Source organism: Nipponia nippon, unplaced genomic scaffold (assembly GCF_047370975.1).
Source record: "Nipponia nippon isolate SJK-2023a ecotype South Korea unplaced genomic scaffold, ASM4737097v1 scaffold_31, whole genome shotgun sequence".
Taxonomy (NCBI): domain Eukaryota; kingdom Metazoa; phylum Chordata; class Aves; order Pelecaniformes; family Threskiornithidae; genus Nipponia; species Nipponia nippon.
The window spans coordinates 1,591,153-1,610,128 of record NW_028262349.1 but is presented as its reverse complement, the minus strand read 5'-3'; the positions used below and the strand labels follow the sequence as shown (position 1 = coordinate 1,610,128).

At 67.8% G+C, this 18,976-nt stretch overlaps 1 protein-coding gene across 2 annotated transcripts; it reads left to right on the top strand.

The window, feature by feature from the left end:
- The first annotated feature begins 3,476 nt into the window (after window positions 1-3,476).
- Window positions 3,477-18,592, top strand: NCAN (neurocan). Of its 2 annotated transcripts, none has more exons than XM_087769507.1 (15): window positions 3,477-3,657; window positions 9,714-9,793; window positions 10,871-11,272; window positions 11,585-11,759; window positions 11,847-11,974; window positions 12,295-12,588; window positions 12,916-13,776; window positions 13,862-15,082; window positions 15,648-15,764; window positions 16,014-16,127; window positions 16,378-16,536; window positions 16,642-16,724; window positions 16,821-16,965; window positions 17,474-17,656; window positions 17,768-18,592. In XM_087769507.1, the coding sequence occupies exons 2-15, from the start codon at window positions 9,721-9,723 to the stop codon at window positions 17,959-17,961; spliced, it is 4,149 nt and encodes a 1,382-aa protein (XP_087625633.1). In that variant the 5' UTR covers window positions 3,477-3,657; window positions 9,714-9,720; the 3' UTR covers window positions 17,962-18,592. The 2 variants fall into 2 exon arrangements, with proteins under 2 accessions (XP_087625633.1, XP_087625634.1); XM_087769508.1 differs by having other exon boundaries at window positions 3,478-3,657; window positions 17,764-18,592.
- Window positions 18,593-18,976: the final 384 nt, after the last annotated feature.

Sequence of the window (18,976 nt, the reverse complement as noted above, 5' to 3'; positions counted from 1 at the left end):
CCTCTCTGTGCAGGGAGGGTCCCTGCCACCCTGGTCCCCTGGCGCTTGGTGCCTGCGGGATGGCAGCGGCGGTGCTGCTCAGCACACCGGTCACGGCGCCAGGGTCCAGGATGCCAAACCGGGCAGCACCGGAGCTTGGGAGGCTCCTGGCCTCACTGCCCCCCAGACTGGCTCTGCCATCAGGGTGATGAGGGTGTTTCACCTCCTGCTCTTGCAGGGCCAACCCCTCCGTCCCCTTTGGGTCCCCATCGACCCTGCGGTGTCCCCCCACCTGTCCCCACGCCATGTGTTGGCGACGTTGCCTCTCTGTTGTGGCTCTTGATGGGGGCGAGACCTGGCTGAGACCTATCAAACTCACGTCACGTGGCTCCTGGCCCCTCCGCTGTCCCCTGGGTGGCTGGGGCCAAGCCAGGGCCGCGCTGGAGCCGTGGGGACCCCCCAGCCCCACGCCGGAGCCCCACCGGGTCTCCCCGGGGGCAGTGGTGGGTCCCGGCCCTTTGCGGTGGGAGCCCCTCGCCGTCGCTGCTGCGCACCCCAATCGCAAGCGGCCACCTCCCAGCGTCCCTGTCACAACAAAGGAAAACATCTCTGGATGGAAACTGCAGGAGGGTCGTCACGGCAACACTGCTGCAGGATTTCACCAGAAACCCAGCATTCTGGCTCAAAAAGGCGCTCGGTTCCCTGCTCACCCAGGCAGACGCCGGTGCAAAACCCAATGGGGCCGGGGTGAGCGAGCAGGACCGAGGGATGCAGTCACGCCAACCACCGCTGCCCCGGGGGCCGGCCTGTCCCCGGTGGGGTGGGGGACACGGGGCACGGCGGGGACCCGCTGATGGCGGGTGGTGCCTCATGGGAGCAGCTCGGGACAGAGCCATCGGTGCTCTTGGGGCGACACCACAAGGACTGGCTGGACCTGGGGCTGGGGATGCGGAAGGGACCCTGAGCCGGGCAAGGATGGGGACATGGGGACATCCCTCCATGCCAGGCGGAGCTGGCTGTCCCACCTGGATGGAGGGATGGGCACAGCGGGATGGCAGGGCTCCAGACTGGGCCCGGGGGGCAGGGGGACCCCACGAAGTCACCTCCCAGCTGCAGAGACCGGCCAGGGGGACACTGGGGCTCCCAACCGGTGCCAGCAGAGGAGCTGGTCCCCACCGCTGCCCCGCTGCGGGCTGCGGTCCCCGGGTGCAGAGCAGCTGCCGGCGCGGAGAGGAGGGCGGGGGGAGAGGTGTCTATTAAATCCCCATCCATAAGCCGCGCTGGCTGGTGTCTGTTATGACATTTATCTCCACTCGAGAGGAGAGCTCCGATAACTCACTGCCGGCACCTTCCCCAGCAAGACAAATGGCCGGCGGCAGATCAGCCACGCTGCCTCTGCCGGGGCCCAGCCGGGGCCCTGTTTCCCCGCCGGGGGGTGGACGGGTGGGTGCCCGAGGTCCCTCCGCTCCCCCCTCGCCTGCCCCTTGCTGCTCCAAGCCCACGGGGAGGTTTGGGTCCCCGAGTGGCTCTGGCTCCGCTCTCCCCACAGCCCCTTCGCTCCGCAGACCCGTCCTGGGTCCGGGTCAAGGCTGGGTGTTCGTCACCGCGCCCGGTGCTCGTTAGTGAAGGGTGGCCCGTGGGGTGGTCCCCCAGCACCCACCTCTCACCGCTGTGTGCGGGAAGGAGCCAGGCTCCCGGATGGACCCGTTTAATCCCCGACCCGTGCCCGATGCGTCGTGCGGATCAGACCCTGCCGGCACCGCCGGCTTTCCGGATGAAGCTTAGGAAGATGAAGCAGGCAGGAGGAAGGTTTGGGCAGCGGGCTGCGGGCAGCCCTGCGGGCAGCATGGAGGCAGCAGGCGGGTGGGATGCGGGTCTTGCTGCGGGTGCGGTGGGGGCAGCGGGAGCATCTTCACCCCAAAGGGTGCCCAGGCCCTTGCACGAGCAGGGCAAGCGTTTCGGAGCCGGCCCCATTCCGCCGCGCACGGGCAGCGGTCCTGCCGCCACCGGGAGCTGCGATCATCCACGCTGGGCCATCCTTTCCAGGCACATCAGCCGGTGCAGCACCCTCCTCCCAACCAGCACCCATGGGTGCCATTTCCAAAGCAGGACAGCGGGATGGAGACCCATAGGGTGGCAGCACCGGCCACCTGGATCCGCTCGGAGCGGGAAGTAGCCGGGACATCAGGGTGCCAGCAAATCCCCTGGGACATCTCCCCAATGCTGCTTGGCAAACTCCATGAGGGCATTAACCCCTGTCGCTGTCCCCCACGCTCGGGCACCTACGTGGGGACGGCGATGCCAGCTGCAGCCACATAAAGAAGTGGAACAGAAGAGCTCTGTGTGCCGGCAATGCCGGGGTTGTGCCGAAGAGGGGGGGGGTTCACAAAAGGCAGGAAACGCCGCGAAAAGTCTGGCACAATGGAGTCGGAAATGAGAACTTTGCTCTCGGGTTTCCACGGATCCATCCTATGGGGAAAATGAAGAGGGGAGGGGGAATCTTTTTCTGCACCGGTTGTTGCCAAGTGGTGGGAGACAGGGTGGCATTCTCCATTCACCGGCGGGAAGGTGACACCTCCCCCCCCCCCCCCCCAAACCCCTTCCCCGAGAGCTCAGCGCTGCTTTTCCTCCTACGTTGGGGTTCGTTTTGGGTATCGCAGCTCCCTGGAATCTCACCCGTTTTATTGGGGTGGTTTGGGCTTTTTCAAGCCTTCAGCCATCCTCAGCATCTTCCAGCCCCTCCGCGCCCCCGTACGGCCCCACATGGGGCCGTACGGGGGCGCGGAGGGGCTGGAAGATGCTACTGGATGCAGCCTGTGTGGCTTGGGAGGGATTTTGGGGTGCAGAGGGGCTGGAAGATGCTCCCTTGCTTGGAGACCCCCTAAAATCCCGCTGGGTCCCAGGGCAGGGATGCTGGGTGTGTGCAGGGGGTGCCACGATGGGTCCCACTCTGGCTTGGGGGGGGGCTGCAGAGGGGCTGGAAGGTGCCCCCCCCTTTTTGGAGGCGCCCTAAAATCCTGCTGGGTGCCAGGGCCCCCGCAGTGACCTGGGGGAGGGCTGCAAAGGGACTGGAAGGTGCCCCCCCTCTTTGGATACCCCATAAAATCCTTCTTGGATGCAGCCGGCTCCCAGCGCAGGGATGCGGGGGGGTGCGGTGCATGCGGGGGGGGGCAGCCCGAGCCCCCCACCCGCCCGGGGGGGGCTGCGGAGGGGCTGGAAGGGCCCCCCCTCCCCTCTTAGGGACCCCCCCCCCCCTTAGCGACCCCCCCAAACCCCTGCCGACCCCGGCTGCGGGGGGCTGCGGTGCCCGCGGCGGGGGGCGGCCCCGCTCGCTGGGGAGGGGGCGGCCCCGGGGGGGCGGCCCCGCTTTGGGGGGGGGGGCGGCGGCGCATGCGCGGCCGCCCCTCGCCCTGCGCCGGGCAGCGCGGCGGGGCGCGGAGCGGGCGCGGGTTCGCCGCCGCTGCGGGCAGGTGCGGGCGGGCGGCACCGGCGGCACCGGCGGGGGGGCCGCGCCTGCCGCCAGCCGCGATTGGCCCGGCCCGGCCCGGCTCGGCCCCCTCCGGGGGGACCCGGCCCGCTGCCCCCCTCCGCGCCCCCGCTTTTAAGCCCCCGGTGCCGGCGGGGTGCTCGGCTCCACCGGCGGCGATGACCCCCTGCGCGCCGTGAGCACGGCCCCAGGTACGTGCGGCTCCGGCTCCGGCTCCGGCTCCGGCTCCGGCTCCGGCACCGGCACCGGCACCGGCACCGGCACCGGCACCGGCTCCGGCTCCGGCTCCGCCCGCGCCTCCACTGCGGTGCCCGGTGCTGGCGGGGCCGGGCCGGGCGGTGGGAGCGCACGGGGATGGGGATGGGGACGGGGACGGGGACGGGGACGGGGACGGTGGCACCGGCACCGCTGCGACAGGAGCGGGACGGATCCGGGCTGGGGGACGCGGTGGGGACAACGGGGCTGTCAGGGCTGGAGGACACTGGGATCGGGGCTGGGGGACACTGGGATGGGGGGGACACTGGGATTGGGGCTGGGGACACTGGGATGGGGGGACACTGGCGCTGGGGAACACTGTGGGGACCAGGGTGGACAGGGATGAGGGATGCTGGCCCTGGGGCTGGGAGATGCTGTGACTGAGGGCTGGGGACACTGAGGGGGCTGGGGCTGTCAGGGATGGGGACGCTGGGGTTGGGGCTGGGGATGGAGGGGCTGGAGGGGATGGTGGGGTTGGGGGGGATCAGGAGTGGGGTTGGGGGCACTGGGGCAGATGGACAATGGGGCTGGGGCCACTGGCGTTGTGGGGACACCAGGACAGAGGGACACTGGGGACACCAGGACAGGGATGCTATGGGGACCAGGGCTCTCAGGGCTGGGGACACTGGGACTGGGGCTGAGAGGGGCTGGGGGACTCTGGCACAGGGACAGGCTGGGGACACTGGCAGCGGGGCCAGGCGGGGCTGGGGGACACTGGCAGGGCAGGCAGCACGGCGCTGTGCCCTGACCCCTGCCCAGCCCGCAGAGGGGCTGGCAGCGAGGCGGTGGGCAGGGAGAAGGGGCGAGGGCTGGCAGGAGAGCAGTGGGTGCTGGCGGATGGGTGCCCACCGGGGAGCCGTCCCCCCGCGGTGCCGGAGCTGGGTGCGCCTCGGCCCCCTCCCCTGCCTTGGCCGCCCGGGTCCCCGTTGGTGCTGCCGGTGGTTCCCTGGCAGGGAGGGAGCCGGGAAGTTTCGCATCCCCGGGGTGCCCCCGGCTGCCAGGGAGCAGGCAGGGCTGGCAGCGCAGTGGGGGCTCAGCACCATGGGCAGAATGAGTCCCAGCCTGCATGCCCCAGCATGGGGATGCCACGCAGTGAGGCCGGGCTGGATGGACAGAGGGCTGCTGGGATGGACGGACACGGGTGTGCGTACCAGTGAGGGGTCTGTGGCTGCCTGGGGGCTCCTCACTCCCGTGCACCGGCCCAGGGGCTTGGCAAACCCAGCGCCGGCGGGGAGGACGGTGCTGGAGGCCCAGCTCTGTGCCAGGCCCACCGGCCTGGTGTTTTCCTCCCCGCTTTCGGTGCTGGCCACCGGTGCTGCTTTTGGGGCCACTCGCCGGCATGTGGCCAAGCCATCCGCAGGGATGGGGCCGGGGGCTTGCCGCGATGCTGCGCCGGCTTTGGGGCTGCCGTGGTGCTTTCAGCTTCTCAGGGAGAGACAGAAAGTGGGAGAAAAAATGACAAAAAAAAAATAAAAAGAAGAGCAAATTCTAAAATAAAGGCTGCAGACTGTCTGCCTAATAAAAATCGCACCCAGCAAAGGGCCCATATTGGACGGGATCACAGTTTTCCGAGGTGCTAATTTATTCTCGCAGGCTGGGGGGGAGCGGGAAGCATCACGTTGCCTGTGAGATGTGACGGCAGCGAGGTTTGCAGAATTCCTTTGTTGTGGGCAGAGAGGAGGGGACGCGGAGCCGGCCCCACCGCCGGGCTCCCGCCGCAGCCACGCAGCCCCGGGGGGGGCCCTCGGCGGATGCCCCCTCCCCGTTGGGGCGGCGGAGGCATCGCGGCGCTGGGAGGGAGGTGGGTGCGGGGGCTGGTGGCTGCGGCGGGGTTGGGTGCGGGGGGTGCAGGATCAGCCCCGCGGTGGGGGAGACACGCTGGGTGGGTGGGCGCTGAAAGGCCACATGTGCGCCGGTGGTGCTGGGGACCGGGGTGGCCCGTGGGGGACAGCAGAGGTCACAGGGTCTGTGCCCTGGCTGGGGGGCTGCTGGGGGCACCCCCAGGGCTGGGGCATGCCCAGGGTGGGGGCACCCCTGTCCCGCTGCAATCAGCTGCCTGGGTGGGTGGGCAGTGCCACCCCCCCCCACCCCCCCGCCCACCCCAAGCCCGTGTCCCCCACTGTCCCAAATGTCCCCTCTGCTCCATGGGGATCCTGGGGTCCGCAGCCGCCCCCATCCCAGCCCATGGCTCGGGGCAGGCTGGGGTGAGAGGAGACCCCAAAACTGGCCGGGCCGTCCCGGCACCCGGTGGCCTGTGAGGAATTAAGCTATGTTTCAGCTGAAGCTAATCACCAGCCCCGGCTTTGCATATTCATGAGGCAGATGAATTATTCATGAGGTGACAGCTAGTGACAGATGTGAAAATGTTCGCCTGGGTGGGGGGGCAGCTTTGCACCGGCCTTATTTTAAATTTCTCTCGTCTGCCGTTCCCCCGGCTGGGGCTGGGCCGCTCGGGGGACGGGGACGCGCTCCTTGTCCCCGCAGGGTCCCAGCTGCGTGGCACCGGGGACCTCGCTGTGCCCTGAGCCCGTGGCATTGCCATGACTGTGGAGAGACACCCCCTGCGAAATTCAGCCCCTCGGGCTTGCGGTGGCATGGCCAGCGCTGGCCCCCCGTGCCACCCTCCTCGCCCTGCTGTCCCCCCTGCGGATGGCGCGGTGATGCTCGGCGTGGCTGAGCCCGTGGCCCTTCCATGGGGACCCTGGCGGGATCCTGCCCCAGCGGGATAGGGCTGATGCTGCTTCCACCCCTGGGCACAGAGGCTGGTGGTGCTGAGCCATGCTGGCAGCAGTGTTCCTCTGCCTGCGGTGGGGAGCCAGGATCCGGCCAGGGCTGATCCCGGTGGTGCTGCGGGGTCGGGACTCGGCTGTGCCACCCCCGGGCTGCCTCACCGGCGCTGCCGGAGCGGGATTGTGGGTTAGTGGATCAAGAGGAGGTGGAAGGGAGACGGTCTCAATAATTAACGAGGCACCGAGGCTGGGAGGACGCTGCCTGGCTGCAGCTTCAGCAGCCCCCGGCGCGGCGTGGGGGTCCTTGCACCGGGGACGCCACGTGTGGTGGCTCCGGCACTGGCAGGGATGGAGGCTGCCTTGCTGCTTGCCCTGACCTTGGGATAAACTTTTTGCTGGCTCAGCGCAGGGCCGGGCTTGGCGGAGGTGGCAGCCGGGGGTCCGGTGAGGGGCTGGGGGGAACAGAGCACGGCAGGGACCTTCCTTTGTCTCCAGGGCTTGGAGCGGAGCCGTGGTGCCACCGGGAACATGGTCCCTGCATGCTTCGAGGGCAGGGGTGCCAGCTGGGTGGCCCCAAGGGAGCGGCAGGCTGGGGCTGTGTGTCCTGTCCCCGGGGAGCCCGGGACCCCCCTGCCTGCGGGCCGGTTCCCCACGGAGGCAGCGGGTGCTGCTGGCGGGGCCGGCCCTTCCCACCGCGGCACCTTCCCTGCTGCGAAAGCAAAACCTGCAGAAACGCTGATGTCAGGGAAGGCGATGGTCCAGCCGGAGCCACACAGCCCCATGGCCCCCAGCCCCGAGCCCCCCAGCCCCTCGCCGCCGGCAGCACCCGCTCCCCTGGTGCTGCCAGCCCGGGGTGCCCCCGGCGGCATCGGGGACCACGGTCCCATCCATCCAGCCCGGCACGGCACACGCCTGGCTCCGCAGCCGGCTGGGGTAGTGGTTGCAAATCCAAAGAGCAACTTCTCTGTTTAACATTTAAATAAACCCTGGGCTGTTTACCCAGCAGCGCTGCCCACAGTTTGCTCAGCGAGGACCCGTCTCCAGAACAGCGGCTCTGGGTAAACAGCCCAGTATTTATACGCTGGGACGTTAACGCAGCTCTTTGGGGTCTCTCGGGTCCCTTCGGCTCCTGCTCCGTCCCACCACCCCGATGTGGCCCTGGGCAGGGCATGGGGCTGGGACCCTGCGGTTTGGGGCTGGTGGCCCCGGGTTGTGGCTGGGAATGGGGGCTGCCCTGCTGGGAGCTGGGATGGCCACGGGCCGGGGAGGAGGAGGATGGAGAAGGGGAAGGTCTCAGGGATGCTGTGGTGTCAGGGAGCGAGACTTTCCCACGTGGGAAATTGTCTTGGTCGCCCTTCGATGAGAAAAGTTGCCTGGATGCTGCAGGGGGGGGGAGTCGAGGGGTGAAAAGACCAAAAAAAAAGGGAGAGTGGGTGATTCGAAGCCCTGGGACGTGTGCGGGCCTGGCGCCCAGGGCACCCTTCTCCCCCGGGGCTGAGTGTCTTGGATCCCGCACCCACCACCCCACCCTCGCCCAGCGGGCCCTGGGGCCACCGCTCGGCGAAGGCCACGGGCTGGGAGGGTGGGCAGGGGCCACCCCAGAGCCACCCCATCCCATGCCCCGGCCCTGATGGTTTGTGCTGGGAGAGCTCCTGACACCCCAAAAAGTCAAAATTAGCATTTCAATGGGGAGGAGCTGGAACCTCCCAAGCGTAACTGTGCCAAGCAATTTATTTTTTCCCCCATAGTGGGAAGACAGGGAAAAGTTTGGTGCTGCCGAGGCTGCGAGCCCGGGGGATTCCTTCCCGGAGCATCTCTGAGCAGGGAGGAGGGAGCTGCCGTCGTGCTGTCGGTGCCATGGAGCAGCCCCGGGGCTGCTCTGGGGGTTTTTGGCTCCCGGGGGACGTGGCTGGGCGGAGGCGCAGTGAGCTGCAGCCCGCTCCCCGCTCCGCACCCCAGGAATTTCCCTCCGTGGCCGGAGCGAGGGTCAGGTCACCTCCTCGTCTTTTATCAGCAGCTGGGTTTGGAGGCAGAAAGCCCTGTGGAGCTGCTGCGAGAGGGAAGGGGCTGCAAATGCTTTCTTCTTTAGAAGAGATAAGATAAAACCCAGTTTTGCACCCCCCAAAAGGCCCTTTTCCAGCGCTGAACATGGGGGGTCTCCTTTTTTCTCGCCATTTTGCTCTTTCTTTCTATTTTTGTCCCATAAAAGCAGAAGGGACAGAATGAGAAATCAAGGGCTGGAAAATGGAGCATCAGGGATGGGGGAACCTGTGGGCTGAGCCGAAGCCTCGGCTCCGGGCAACTGGGAGAGGGATGGGGGGCTCCTGGTGTCCCCCCAAAGCTGGGTGCTCCCTAGCTCACTGTCCTGGCTGGGGGTCAGTGCCAGAGCCAGGGGACCCACGTGGGGACCAGCAAACGCCATGCCGGATCTGCCAGTGCCCCGGGCACCCTGGCTCTGGTTTGAGCTCGTGGCCACGTGGTGCCGAGCTCCAGCGTGGCTCTGTTTGGGGGTGCTGGTTGCATCCCTGCTGCCTCTGCTTGGCTGGTTTGGCGCCGGAGGGGTGCTGGAGCCTGGTTAAAATCCCAAACAAAGCCCAAGCTGGGTGATGGTTGTGGTGGGAGCCGGGTGATGGTTGTGCCCATGCCGGGCGAGCGATCTGTCCAACTTCCCTCTGAGCCCGGAGACCAAATGATTTAGAAAATACTAATCGTTGCTGCAGTCAAACAGATGGATGGGAGATTTTCGGCGAGTGGCCGTGCCGGCTTTGTGCTCCACGCGCTGCACGCCGGCTCTGGCAGCCGGAGGCGTCCACTGCATGTTAATGGTGGGGGCAGAGCGAGGGCCGGCTCCAGCGCCGCCGGCTCTGCCGTGGCCGGGCTGGGGGGCTGCGGGACCCCCGGGCTTGCCTGCTGCCCCCGCCACGGAGACGTGTGTCCCACTGGCGGGGTGTGGCGATGTCAGCGTGCGTGGCACTGGTGGCAGGGGACACGGAGGGACGCCCCGGTGGGGTGGCTGGGGGCTCGGTGGGTCGATGGGTGGCACCTCATCCTCCATCCTGACCCCACACCGGCTTCATGCCGAGAGCGAAATCAACCTCTCCAGGCTGATGGCATCGTGCTAAGTGGGGCTAATCCTACTCTCCCTGCGGCTCCCAGAGGTTGGTGTCAGCGCGGCCCCGCGGTGATTTATGGCCCGACGACAGCGTTGCCGAACAAGCAGGGAGCGGGCGAACAGCGGCCTCCCACCCCCCCTCTCGTTGCAGGTCAAGGATGGTCCATGTGATGGGGGATGCCGGCTGCTGGTTCCTGCTCGGGCTCTCCCTCCTCCCCATCGCCGTCCTGGGTAAGTGCCGCCCGCGCTCCATAGCCAGGCCCAAAGAGCCGATAATGGTAAACAGCAGCCAATAATGAACTGTCAGCCCTAATAAATAATGGGGGTGAATAATAACCAGGGGAGGGAATGGGCTGCTGCCCCCCCACCTCCCTGCCCTGGGCTGCGGGGGATTAGCGAGGGAGAAGCCCCCCAGGCGACCGTGGACGCCCCCCACGCTGGGATCCCCGCAAGCAAGACCTTAAATCCTTAATCCTGTTGGCGGCACCCCTGGCCCCCTCCCCGCCGCGGAGCTGAGCCCCCTGGGGATTTGCCGTGTCTCTGACCGGGAGAGCCCGTGTCTCCCCCATCCTGCATGGTGGGGGCATCGCGGCATCCTGCTGCATGGGATTTTTGGGATCCCCCCGCCCTGGTACCCTCCCCGTGTGTCTCCCGCTGAGCTTGGGGCGCAATGGAGGGTGGGGAGCTGGGGGGGGAAGGTGCCAGGTGGGGATTAGTGGCCATCCCCGGTCCCCAGCCAGCTGGGCTCAGCGGGGAGCATCCCCCCAACCCTGCTGCGGCAGGGAGAGCCACGCCACAGGGGGTTCGGAGACTCGTGGGATTTGCGGCGGTGGAGCCGGGAGCCTGCACAGGCTGGGGCAGGATTAGTGCGGGAGGAGGAGGAGGAGGTCACAATCGCTGCCACGCTTTATCCCAGCATGGGGATGGCTTTCCTGCTGGTGTCACGGGGGTTGGATGGCACCGAGTCGTTGGTGAGGGATGGGGAGTATGGATATCCCCGCGGGAGTGGCGCGGGACCATGGGTGCTGAGCAGTGGCTGCAGCCTGGCAGCCTCCTGGGGGGGGCAGGGACTTGGCCGAGTCAGGGTTCAGCCCTGGAGGGGCAAATTTAACTGGCAAAGTTGGTCTGCAGCCGCTAGACAGGGAGGCTGCACATCGTCTCGCTTCATGCTCTTCCTTGGGAGGCTCAGAGTGCCGGGCACGGAGCCCCAGCACCCTGCAGTGCCCCCAGCTCTCCCCCCTACGAACAAGAGCCCTGCCGGAGCTCCCGCCACCCATCCCCGTGGTATCTGGGTGCCTCTCCCCGCAGGCTCCCAGGACGATGGGAAGGTGATCCACATCAACAGGGTGCAGCACCAGGCGGTGCGTGTGGGGCTGGGGGAGCCCGTGGCCCTGCCCTGCCTCTTCCTGCTCCAGCCCTCCGCCTCGCTGGGGCCCAATGAGCCCCCCGACCCTCCCCGCGTCAAATGGAGCAAGGTGCGCTCGGCCACCGGCCAGAGGGAGGACGTCCCCATCCTGGTGGCCAAGGACAACGCGGTGAAGGTGGTGAAAGCCTACGAGGGCCGGGTGTCCCTGCCTGGCTACCCCCGCGACCGCTACAACGCCACGCTGCTGCTGCGCGCCGCCCGTGCCAGCGACGCTGGGCTGTACCGCTGCGAGGTGGTGGCTGGCATCGACGATGAGCAGGACCTGCTGCCCCTGGAGGTGACGGGTGAGCCGGGCACCGCGCCGTGGGGTGGCATTGCTGGGAGAGCTGCGGGGGCATCGCGGCAGGGTGGCATGGGTGCCCGTGTGGGTTGTGCGCCCCGTGCAAGCTGTGCACCCCATGTACCTTGTGCGCCCCGTGCACCCCATGCGAGCCCTGCGCCCCGTGCACCCCATGCAAGCCACGCACCCCGTGCAAGCTGTGCACCCCGTGCACCCCATGCAAGCCCTGCACCTTGTGCAAGCTGTGCACTCCATGTACCCTGTGCCCCCTGTACAAGCCGTGCCAACTCAGCTGTGCCGTCCGCTGCCCTTCCAGGCGTCGTCTTCCACTACCGCCCCGCGGGCGAGCGCTATGCACTGACCTTCGCCACCGCCCGCCGCGCCTGCCTGGACAACTCGGCCGTCATCGCCTCGCCCCAGCACCTCCAGGCCGCCTTCGAGGATGGCTACGACAACTGTGACGCGGGCTGGCTGGCTGACCAGACCGTGCGGTAAGTGTGCGGCACGGGCTGCCGGCTGGGCACGCCTCACTGTGGGCAGCCGTGGAGCTGAGCACTCACCATGCTCCTCTCTGGCAGGTACCCCATCACGCTCTCCCGGCCCGGCTGCTACGGAGACCGCAACAGCCTCCCCGGCGTCCGCAGCTATGGCCAGAGAGAGCCCAGTGAAGAGTACGATGTCTACTGCTACGCCCGGGAGCTGCGAGGCAAGCGGTGCTGCGGTGGCTGGGTGCGCGCCGGGCCGGGTGGGCGGGTGCCCGGGGACATCCCTCTGGGGAGATTGCTGTGGCCGGGAGCGCCTCCATGCATCTCCATGCATCTCTTGCCTGCTGTGGTTTGGCTGTGGGGATGGGTGCCGGTGCCATGCCAGCGCTCGATGTCCCCCTTGGTGCTGGTGCTTAGCGGTACGGCGTGGCTGTGGTGCTCGAGTCATGGAGACTTCCAAAAAACGCCGCTCGGCTCCGAGCTGTTGGGACCGTCACGGCTTTCCGTCCCCACATCCCCAACGGGCTCTGCTTTCTTGCAGGGACGGTGTTTTACGCCACGGTGCCAGGGCGGTTCACGTGGCAGGGGGCCCGGAGGCACTGCCGGAGCCGGGGGGCTTCGTTAGCCACCACGGGGCAGCTCTACCTGGCGTGGCGCGAGGGCCTGGACCAGTGTGACCCGGGCTGGCTGGCCGACGGCAGCGTCCGCTACCCCATCAGGCTCCCGCGCAGGAAATGCGGTGGAGAGGCCTCGGGCGTCAGGACCCTCTACCAGTTCCCCAACCGCACCGGCTTCCCCCCCGCTGCCTCCAAATTCGATGCCTACTGCTATAAAGGTAAGGGGGACCAGCCGTGATGCTCGCACCACGTCCCCCCCCAGCCTCCCCACCAGCTCTGGCCCTGCTTCCCTTGGGAATCGGTGGGCATGGCCGGGAAAATTGCTACGGATGAATATTTAATTGGGGAATTAATGAGATAAATGAGGAGAGTTGCAGTGGGAGGGAGCCCAGCTCCGTTCACCACCCTGGCATGGTGTGAGGCTGGGGGATGCGCTGCCTGGTACCCAGCCCTGGGGGGGATGCAGGTCCCCACTCATGTCCTGGATCCCTGTTCTGCCCCTTGGTCTGCTGCCGGCACGGCTGATGCTCGTGGTCTCGCCACAGCGCATGTGGCTGTGGGGCAGAGGGAGCCGGAGGAGCTGGTGCCACCCACGCCCGACCCACCGGGCAGCGACAACGTGCTGGTGGAGCACAGCGAGGACCTGGGCACGTCGGGGGACGCCCGGGACACCCTGCATGACCGCTACGGCCTCCTGCCGCAGCCGGGGCCCGCGGGGCTGGGTGAGGATGAGGATGAGCAGTTGCGGCCGGCGAGCAGCAGCCCAGCGGCACAGCGCGGTGACCTCCCCAGGGCTGCACCGTCGTGGGCGCGGGTGGCTCACGGCCTGGGGCTGGGTGATGGCACATCCCTGCCTCCCACCATGGCCTCCTCGCCGGCGTGGCCCCGTGAGGATGAAGCTCTCAATGTGGTGGACCAGGCACCGGTGAGCTCTCGGCAGGATCTGCCCAGCACCAGCCCAGCACCGCTGGTGCAAGAAGCCCCTGGCCCCAAGGATCCCCCAGCCACCCTCCTGCCACAGTCGCAAAGCCCAGCCCGGGAGCACGTCACCGGCTCACCGCCGGCACCGCCAGGGCTGGAGACGGTCCCCAGCATGGCAGCAGAGACCCCCAGCACCCCACCGGCCAGCTCCCATGCCCCGAGGCGGAGCAGCTATGCCGGGCTGAATGGGCGCTACTTCCAGCTGCAGCGGCAGAGCCGGGACCCCGCAGTGGCAGTTGGGGACCCCACGGTGGCTGGGGACATGGTGGGGACGGTCACCCAGGCCCCCGTCCTGGCCCTGGAGGTGAAGGGGGCTGCAGCCAACGCGGTGGAGACGTGGAGCATCCCCCATGCCGGCACCGAGCGCCTCCAGCGGGAGGGCACCTACTCACCCTCCAACACGGTGGAGGAGGAGATCGGCCCGGGTAAGTGATGCCCGAAAGCGGCTGGGGGGGTCCTGGCGGGGGCTGTGCTGGCTGGGGGACCCCAAGGCTGTGCCTTCTCTTGCAGAGCTGATGGCACCAGCCACCGCTCCGGTGTCCCCCTCGCCACAGGCGCCTGCCCGGAGGGATTCACCATGGTGGAGCCCCCGCACGGCTGCCCGCAATCCCGGGGGGCCCACAGCAACACCCCCTCCGCCGTCCCCATCCCTCCCCACCTCCGCAGTTCCCCACGATGCTCTTGGCCACCAGGACATCACTACGGTTGGGGCTCAGCCCCGCGTCCCCAGCGCCCGCGGGGACTCTCCCCGGCCACCCGCGGATGCCACCGAGGACTTCTCTGGGGATGCCCTCTCCCAGGAGGGTGGCAGCTCTGTCCCGCCACGGCCCCCACTGCCCCCGGCCCCGCTGGTGGCCGAGGGCCCCGAGATGGCCCCGCAACCCCGTGGTGATGGCGGTGACGGCAGTGGGGCCCCGGGCGATGGCTCGCTGGAGAGGCAGAGGAAAGCAGTGACCTTCTTCCACCCGCCCGGCCCCTCTGTGGGGCACCCTGCCACCCCCAGCCCCACTGAGGCGGCTGCTCCCCAGCCCCGGGGGGAGCTGAGCCCCACGGCTCCCCATGAGCCAGCCGAGCCGCCGGCTGAGCCCAGCCGCGAGCGGCCAACTGGACACGGGGATGCCGGGAAGGGCTCAGCCGAGCTGAGCGGCGAAGCAGCCATGTCCCCCCCAGCACGGGACATCCCCTCGCCTTCGCCTCCCCCTGCGGCCAGCGAGGTGACCCCATGGGCTGGCACCGAGCGGCCGGTGGAGGCAGAGGCGCTGGAGTCAGCAGCCGAGGAGGGGTCCACGGGTTTTGCCCCCCTGGCCCCACAGCCCACCAGCCACACCGCACCAGAGCTGGGGGGAGCGGAGCATCTCCTCCTGCCCCCCCTGGCCCCTCAGCAGCCCCCTGCCAGCCCCGGGCCCCCAGGTGTCCCCAGCCATGAGGATGCACCAACAGCCCCCGGCGATGAGGATGCCTCTGGGGAGGTGAAGAGGGAAGAGCCCCCCGTGCCCCCCGACTTGGCCACCCGCAGCCCCTGGCCATCACCCACTGCCCCCCACCCATGGGTGCCGGAGGTGCCTGAGTCCCCGAGCGCGGGGCCGCTCTTCGAGCCCTCCGTGGCGGCTTTGCTGCGGGGGCCGGGGGGGTCCCCGCTGCTGGATGCTGACAGCGGGAGCGGCGAGGAGCCAGGGCTGGAGGAGCGGGAGCTGCTGGCCTGGGCGAGCACTGGCAACGCCAGCCAGCACGGTGAGCGCAGCGCTGCGGCGTCGGGGTGCTGCGGGCACCTGGAGCTGATGGGCACAGGGAGAAGCGGGCTGGGAGGAGGACCTCGAGGTTGACCCCCCAGGCTGGCGCAGCGTGGTGCCGACCCACGGGGTTGGTTTTAAGGCAAAGGTTTGGGCTGAGGTTTCTCCTTTTACCCAAACCAATTTACTCACCGGGGAGTTTCCACCAACTGTGATGGGCTGGGAGCGGGTCCTGGGTGTTTCAAAGGGAGCTGAGTTATTAACGTGAGCTGGGCAAGCATCCTGTTCCATATTTGCAGTTGCTATAACAATAATGTAATAATAATAGCTGGAGAGGTGGCTGCTGGCGGGGGATGCGTGGCACGTGTTGCCTGGCCTTGGCTGGCACAAAGGCAACAAATATATTTAAAGAGTAGAGCCACGGCCAGGCGGAAAAGGCACCGCAGTTAACGTCTGGCAGCCGGCAGTGCCGGGGCAGATCCAGGCCCTGCGTTGCAGTAGGAAGGGGGTGGGTGCCGCGGTGTGTCCCCCCCCCCCGGCTCAGGGCGCCCGCTCCCACCCCACAGCTCCGGCTGACCCCTGCCAGAACAACCCCTGCCTGCACGGCGGGACCTGCCACGCCAACGGCACCGTCTGCGGCTGCAGCTGCGTGCCGGGCTTCACCGGGGAGAACTGCGAGATCGGTGAGCGGCCAGAGCCTCCCGCCGTGCCGGGGCAGGATCCATTCCTGCCTGCATGTGCCTCCCCGGCATGGCATGGAGCAGCGGCCATGCTTGGAAGCGGGGAGGGGAATGGAGCTGCGGCTCTAAATCCTGCTCGATGCCCCCATCCTCGGTCACCGCTGGTGCCGGTGCTGGCGGAGGGGCCGGTGGGCTGGGTGAGTGGCGGCGGGGCGTCTCTGTACGCCCGCAGCTCCCGGCGTGTCCCCACAGACATCGACGACTGCCTGTCCAGCCCCTGCCAGAACGGTGGCACCTGCATTGATGAGGTCAACTCCTTCGTCTGCCTCTGCCTGCCCAGCTACGGCGGCAGCCGCTGCGAGAAAGGTGGGGAGCACAGTGGCGGCGAGGGCCGGGGCACAGCCGATGTCTCCCCGGGTGTGACGCCATGGGGGAGGCGAGAGCTCCATGGGGACACTGCCCAGCCCCTGTCCCTTTGGGGGCAGGCCTGGGGAGCTGGGGAGGGGACGCAGGAGTCCTGCCCCCACCGCGATGGGGAGCTGCTCCCTGCATCCCTCCCTGGGGTGCTGGGGGGCCGGTCCCCCTCGCTGTCCCCACCGTCCCTGTCTCCCCACAGACACGGAGGGCTGCGACCACAACTGGCACAAGTTCCAGGGTCACTGTTACCGCTACTTCGCCCGCCGGCGCTCCTGGGAGGACGCAGAGCGGGACTGCCGCCGCCGCGCCGGCCACCTCACCAGCATCCACTCGCAGGAGGAGCATGGCTTCATCAACGGTGCGGGGCGGGGGGATAACGTCCCATCCCGCAGCTCTCCGAGCATCAGCACCCCTGGGTGCCCTTTGCCTTCACCATGCGAGACGTGGGTGCCTCTCTCCGTAGGCTTCGGGCACGAGAACACCTGGATCGGGCTCAATGACAGGATCGTGGAGCAGGACTTCCAGTGGACCGACAACACCGGCTTGGTGAGACCCTTGGAGGTGGCTCCCCGCGGGTGGGGGGCTCCGGGCACAGGGCATGGCGGGGCGCAGGGGCTCTCACCCTCTCTCGTGTCCCGCCAGCAATACGAGAACTGGCGGGAGAACCAACCCGACAACTTCTTTGCGGGCGGCGAGGACTGCGTGGTGCTGGTGTCCCACGAGATCGGCAAGTGGAACGACGTGCCCTGCAACTACAACCTGCCCTACATCTGCAAGAAAGGCACAGGTACCGCCTGCCCGGCATCCCTACCCCGGCATCCCCATCCCGCAGCCCCCAGTATCCCCATCCCACAGCCCCCAGGCACCTCCTCACCCTCAGGAAACCTATCCCAGCCCTTTGTCTAGGAAAACTCGAGCAGTTCCCCATAATCTCCGTTTTTCCTTTTTTTCCCCACAGTCAATTCTTCCCTCTCCACTTTAATTTGTTTAATTTGCTGCCATTAAAACTATTAAGTTCTCATTCCTTATCTTGAAAGTTATATTAACCTCCAGCTGCTCGTTGCGAGCCGGAGAAGCACGCCGCTCTCTCCCGCCGGCCGCGCGTTAATGATGCGCTCGCCCCGATAAGGCCATTAATTAACGAAGTAAATCCTGGGGAACACCTCGCTGCCAACCTGTCAGAGGAGCCCCTCGTAAAGCCATCCACCGCCGCTCCGGCTCGCCGAGAGAACCGGTGGCAGCGGCAGGGTGTCCCCTTGTCCCCTCCTGGTGACGGGGGTCTGTGTGCCCCCCAGTGCTGTGCGGACCCCCGCCGGAGGTGGCGAACGCCTTCACCGTGGGGAAGAAGAAGGAAAAGTACAGCATCCACTCCAGCGTGCGCTACCAGTGCGAGGAGGGCTTCACCCAGCGCCACGTGCCCACCATCAAGTGCCACAGCACCGGCAAGTGGGACCGGCCCAAAATCCTCTGCACAAAACGTTAGTGGGGATGGGGGGTCCCGGGGCAGGGGGGTGTCAAGGCACCGGCTCCCTCCCGGGGGCCACGGTCCCTGACCCCCCCGGGTCCCCTCCCTTGCCCCCGTTAGCCAGGCGGTCGCACCGAGCGCGGCGTCACCACCGCCACCGTCACAGCCACCCCCACCACCAGCACCACCACCACAAACCCCGCAAGGAGCGGCGAAAACACCGCAAGCACCTCCGGCTGGACTGGATGGAGGAGGGCCACTACTTCTAGAGCCGGGGGACGAGGAAGCACAAGGGCCCCCGAACCCGGGATGTGGTGACGTTTCCCGCCCCCCTCCCACCCCCCCTCTTTTATAACCCCCTTGGCTTTAGCTCCTAGGATGCCCGGCCCCGTAGGGAATAGGATCCGGAGGGGGCGGCTGCGTGTGCGTCCCCAGCCCTCCCTGCATGCCCCATGCTCAGCCCCCCGACCCGGGGTCGAGCCCCCAGCTCCCCTTGGGGACCCCCCATCCCGGCGCGGGGGCTGTTCCCCGGCTGGGCTCTGGCCCCCTCCCCAAAGGAGGGGGATTAATCCGCCAGCCCCCCGCCTCCCACCGCGGCCGTCGTGTCTCACCGGCCCAGGGTGGCTCTGGTTTTTTAGCAGCCCCCCCATCTTCCCGCCCCAGCCCTGCGGCCGGCACGGGGACCCTGCCCGGCGTGGCGGGGGGACGATGCTGCCGGGGCTGCCGTCCCGCTCTGCTGCCTGGTTTGGGGGTTGATTTTTATTTTCCCTTTCCGTTCGTCGTCGGGTCCCAGTTGGAGTTGGCGTGTGTGTGTACGGCGCTTTCTGATCTCTGCTGTTTGCGACGTGACTGCCGTGTCCCGAGCCCCCTCCCCAGCCCCTCCCCGTGCCATTTCTGACTCTGCCTTTCTGTACTGCTGGACATTTTAATAAATTTTTTTAACAGTTGAGTGGCCCCCGGCCCTGCGCTTTCCTGGGGGCAGGGGAGGGTGCGGGGACCCCGGGGACGGTCCCCCCGCAGCCCTTGCCTTGCCTTGGCCCGGGACTGCCTCGCTGGCGCTCTCCATCTGCCTCCTTTCACCGCCACTAAATTAATTTAAACAAACCTAATCCTTCTCCCAGGGCTCGTTGTGCCAGCCCCGGCCGCCTGCTCGCGGCACGAGCCGAGAGCTCATGAATCACGCCGGCGGTGGCTGCCACGTGCGTCGCCGGTGGTGAGCAGCATGGCCGTGGCCTTCCCTGCCGGCCCTGATGAGACGCGGAGATGCTGATGAATGTCTCGGGGTGCTGTTAGCCATGGGTGCAGGGGCTGCGGCCCCCACCCTGGCTGCCAT

Coding starts and splice junctions, on each gene's coding strand:
- NCAN (XM_087769507.1), top strand. CDS start 9,721: ATGGTCCATGTGATGGGGGATGCCGGCTGCTGGTTCCTGCTCGGGCTC. Junction 15,083..15,647: donor TGGCAACGCCAGCCAGCACG/GTGAGCGCAGCG, acceptor CCCACCCCACAG/CTCCGGCTGACCCCTGCCAG. Junction 15,765..16,013: donor CGGGGAGAACTGCGAGATCG/GTGAGCGGCCAG, acceptor GTGTCCCCACAG/ACATCGACGACTGCCTGTCC.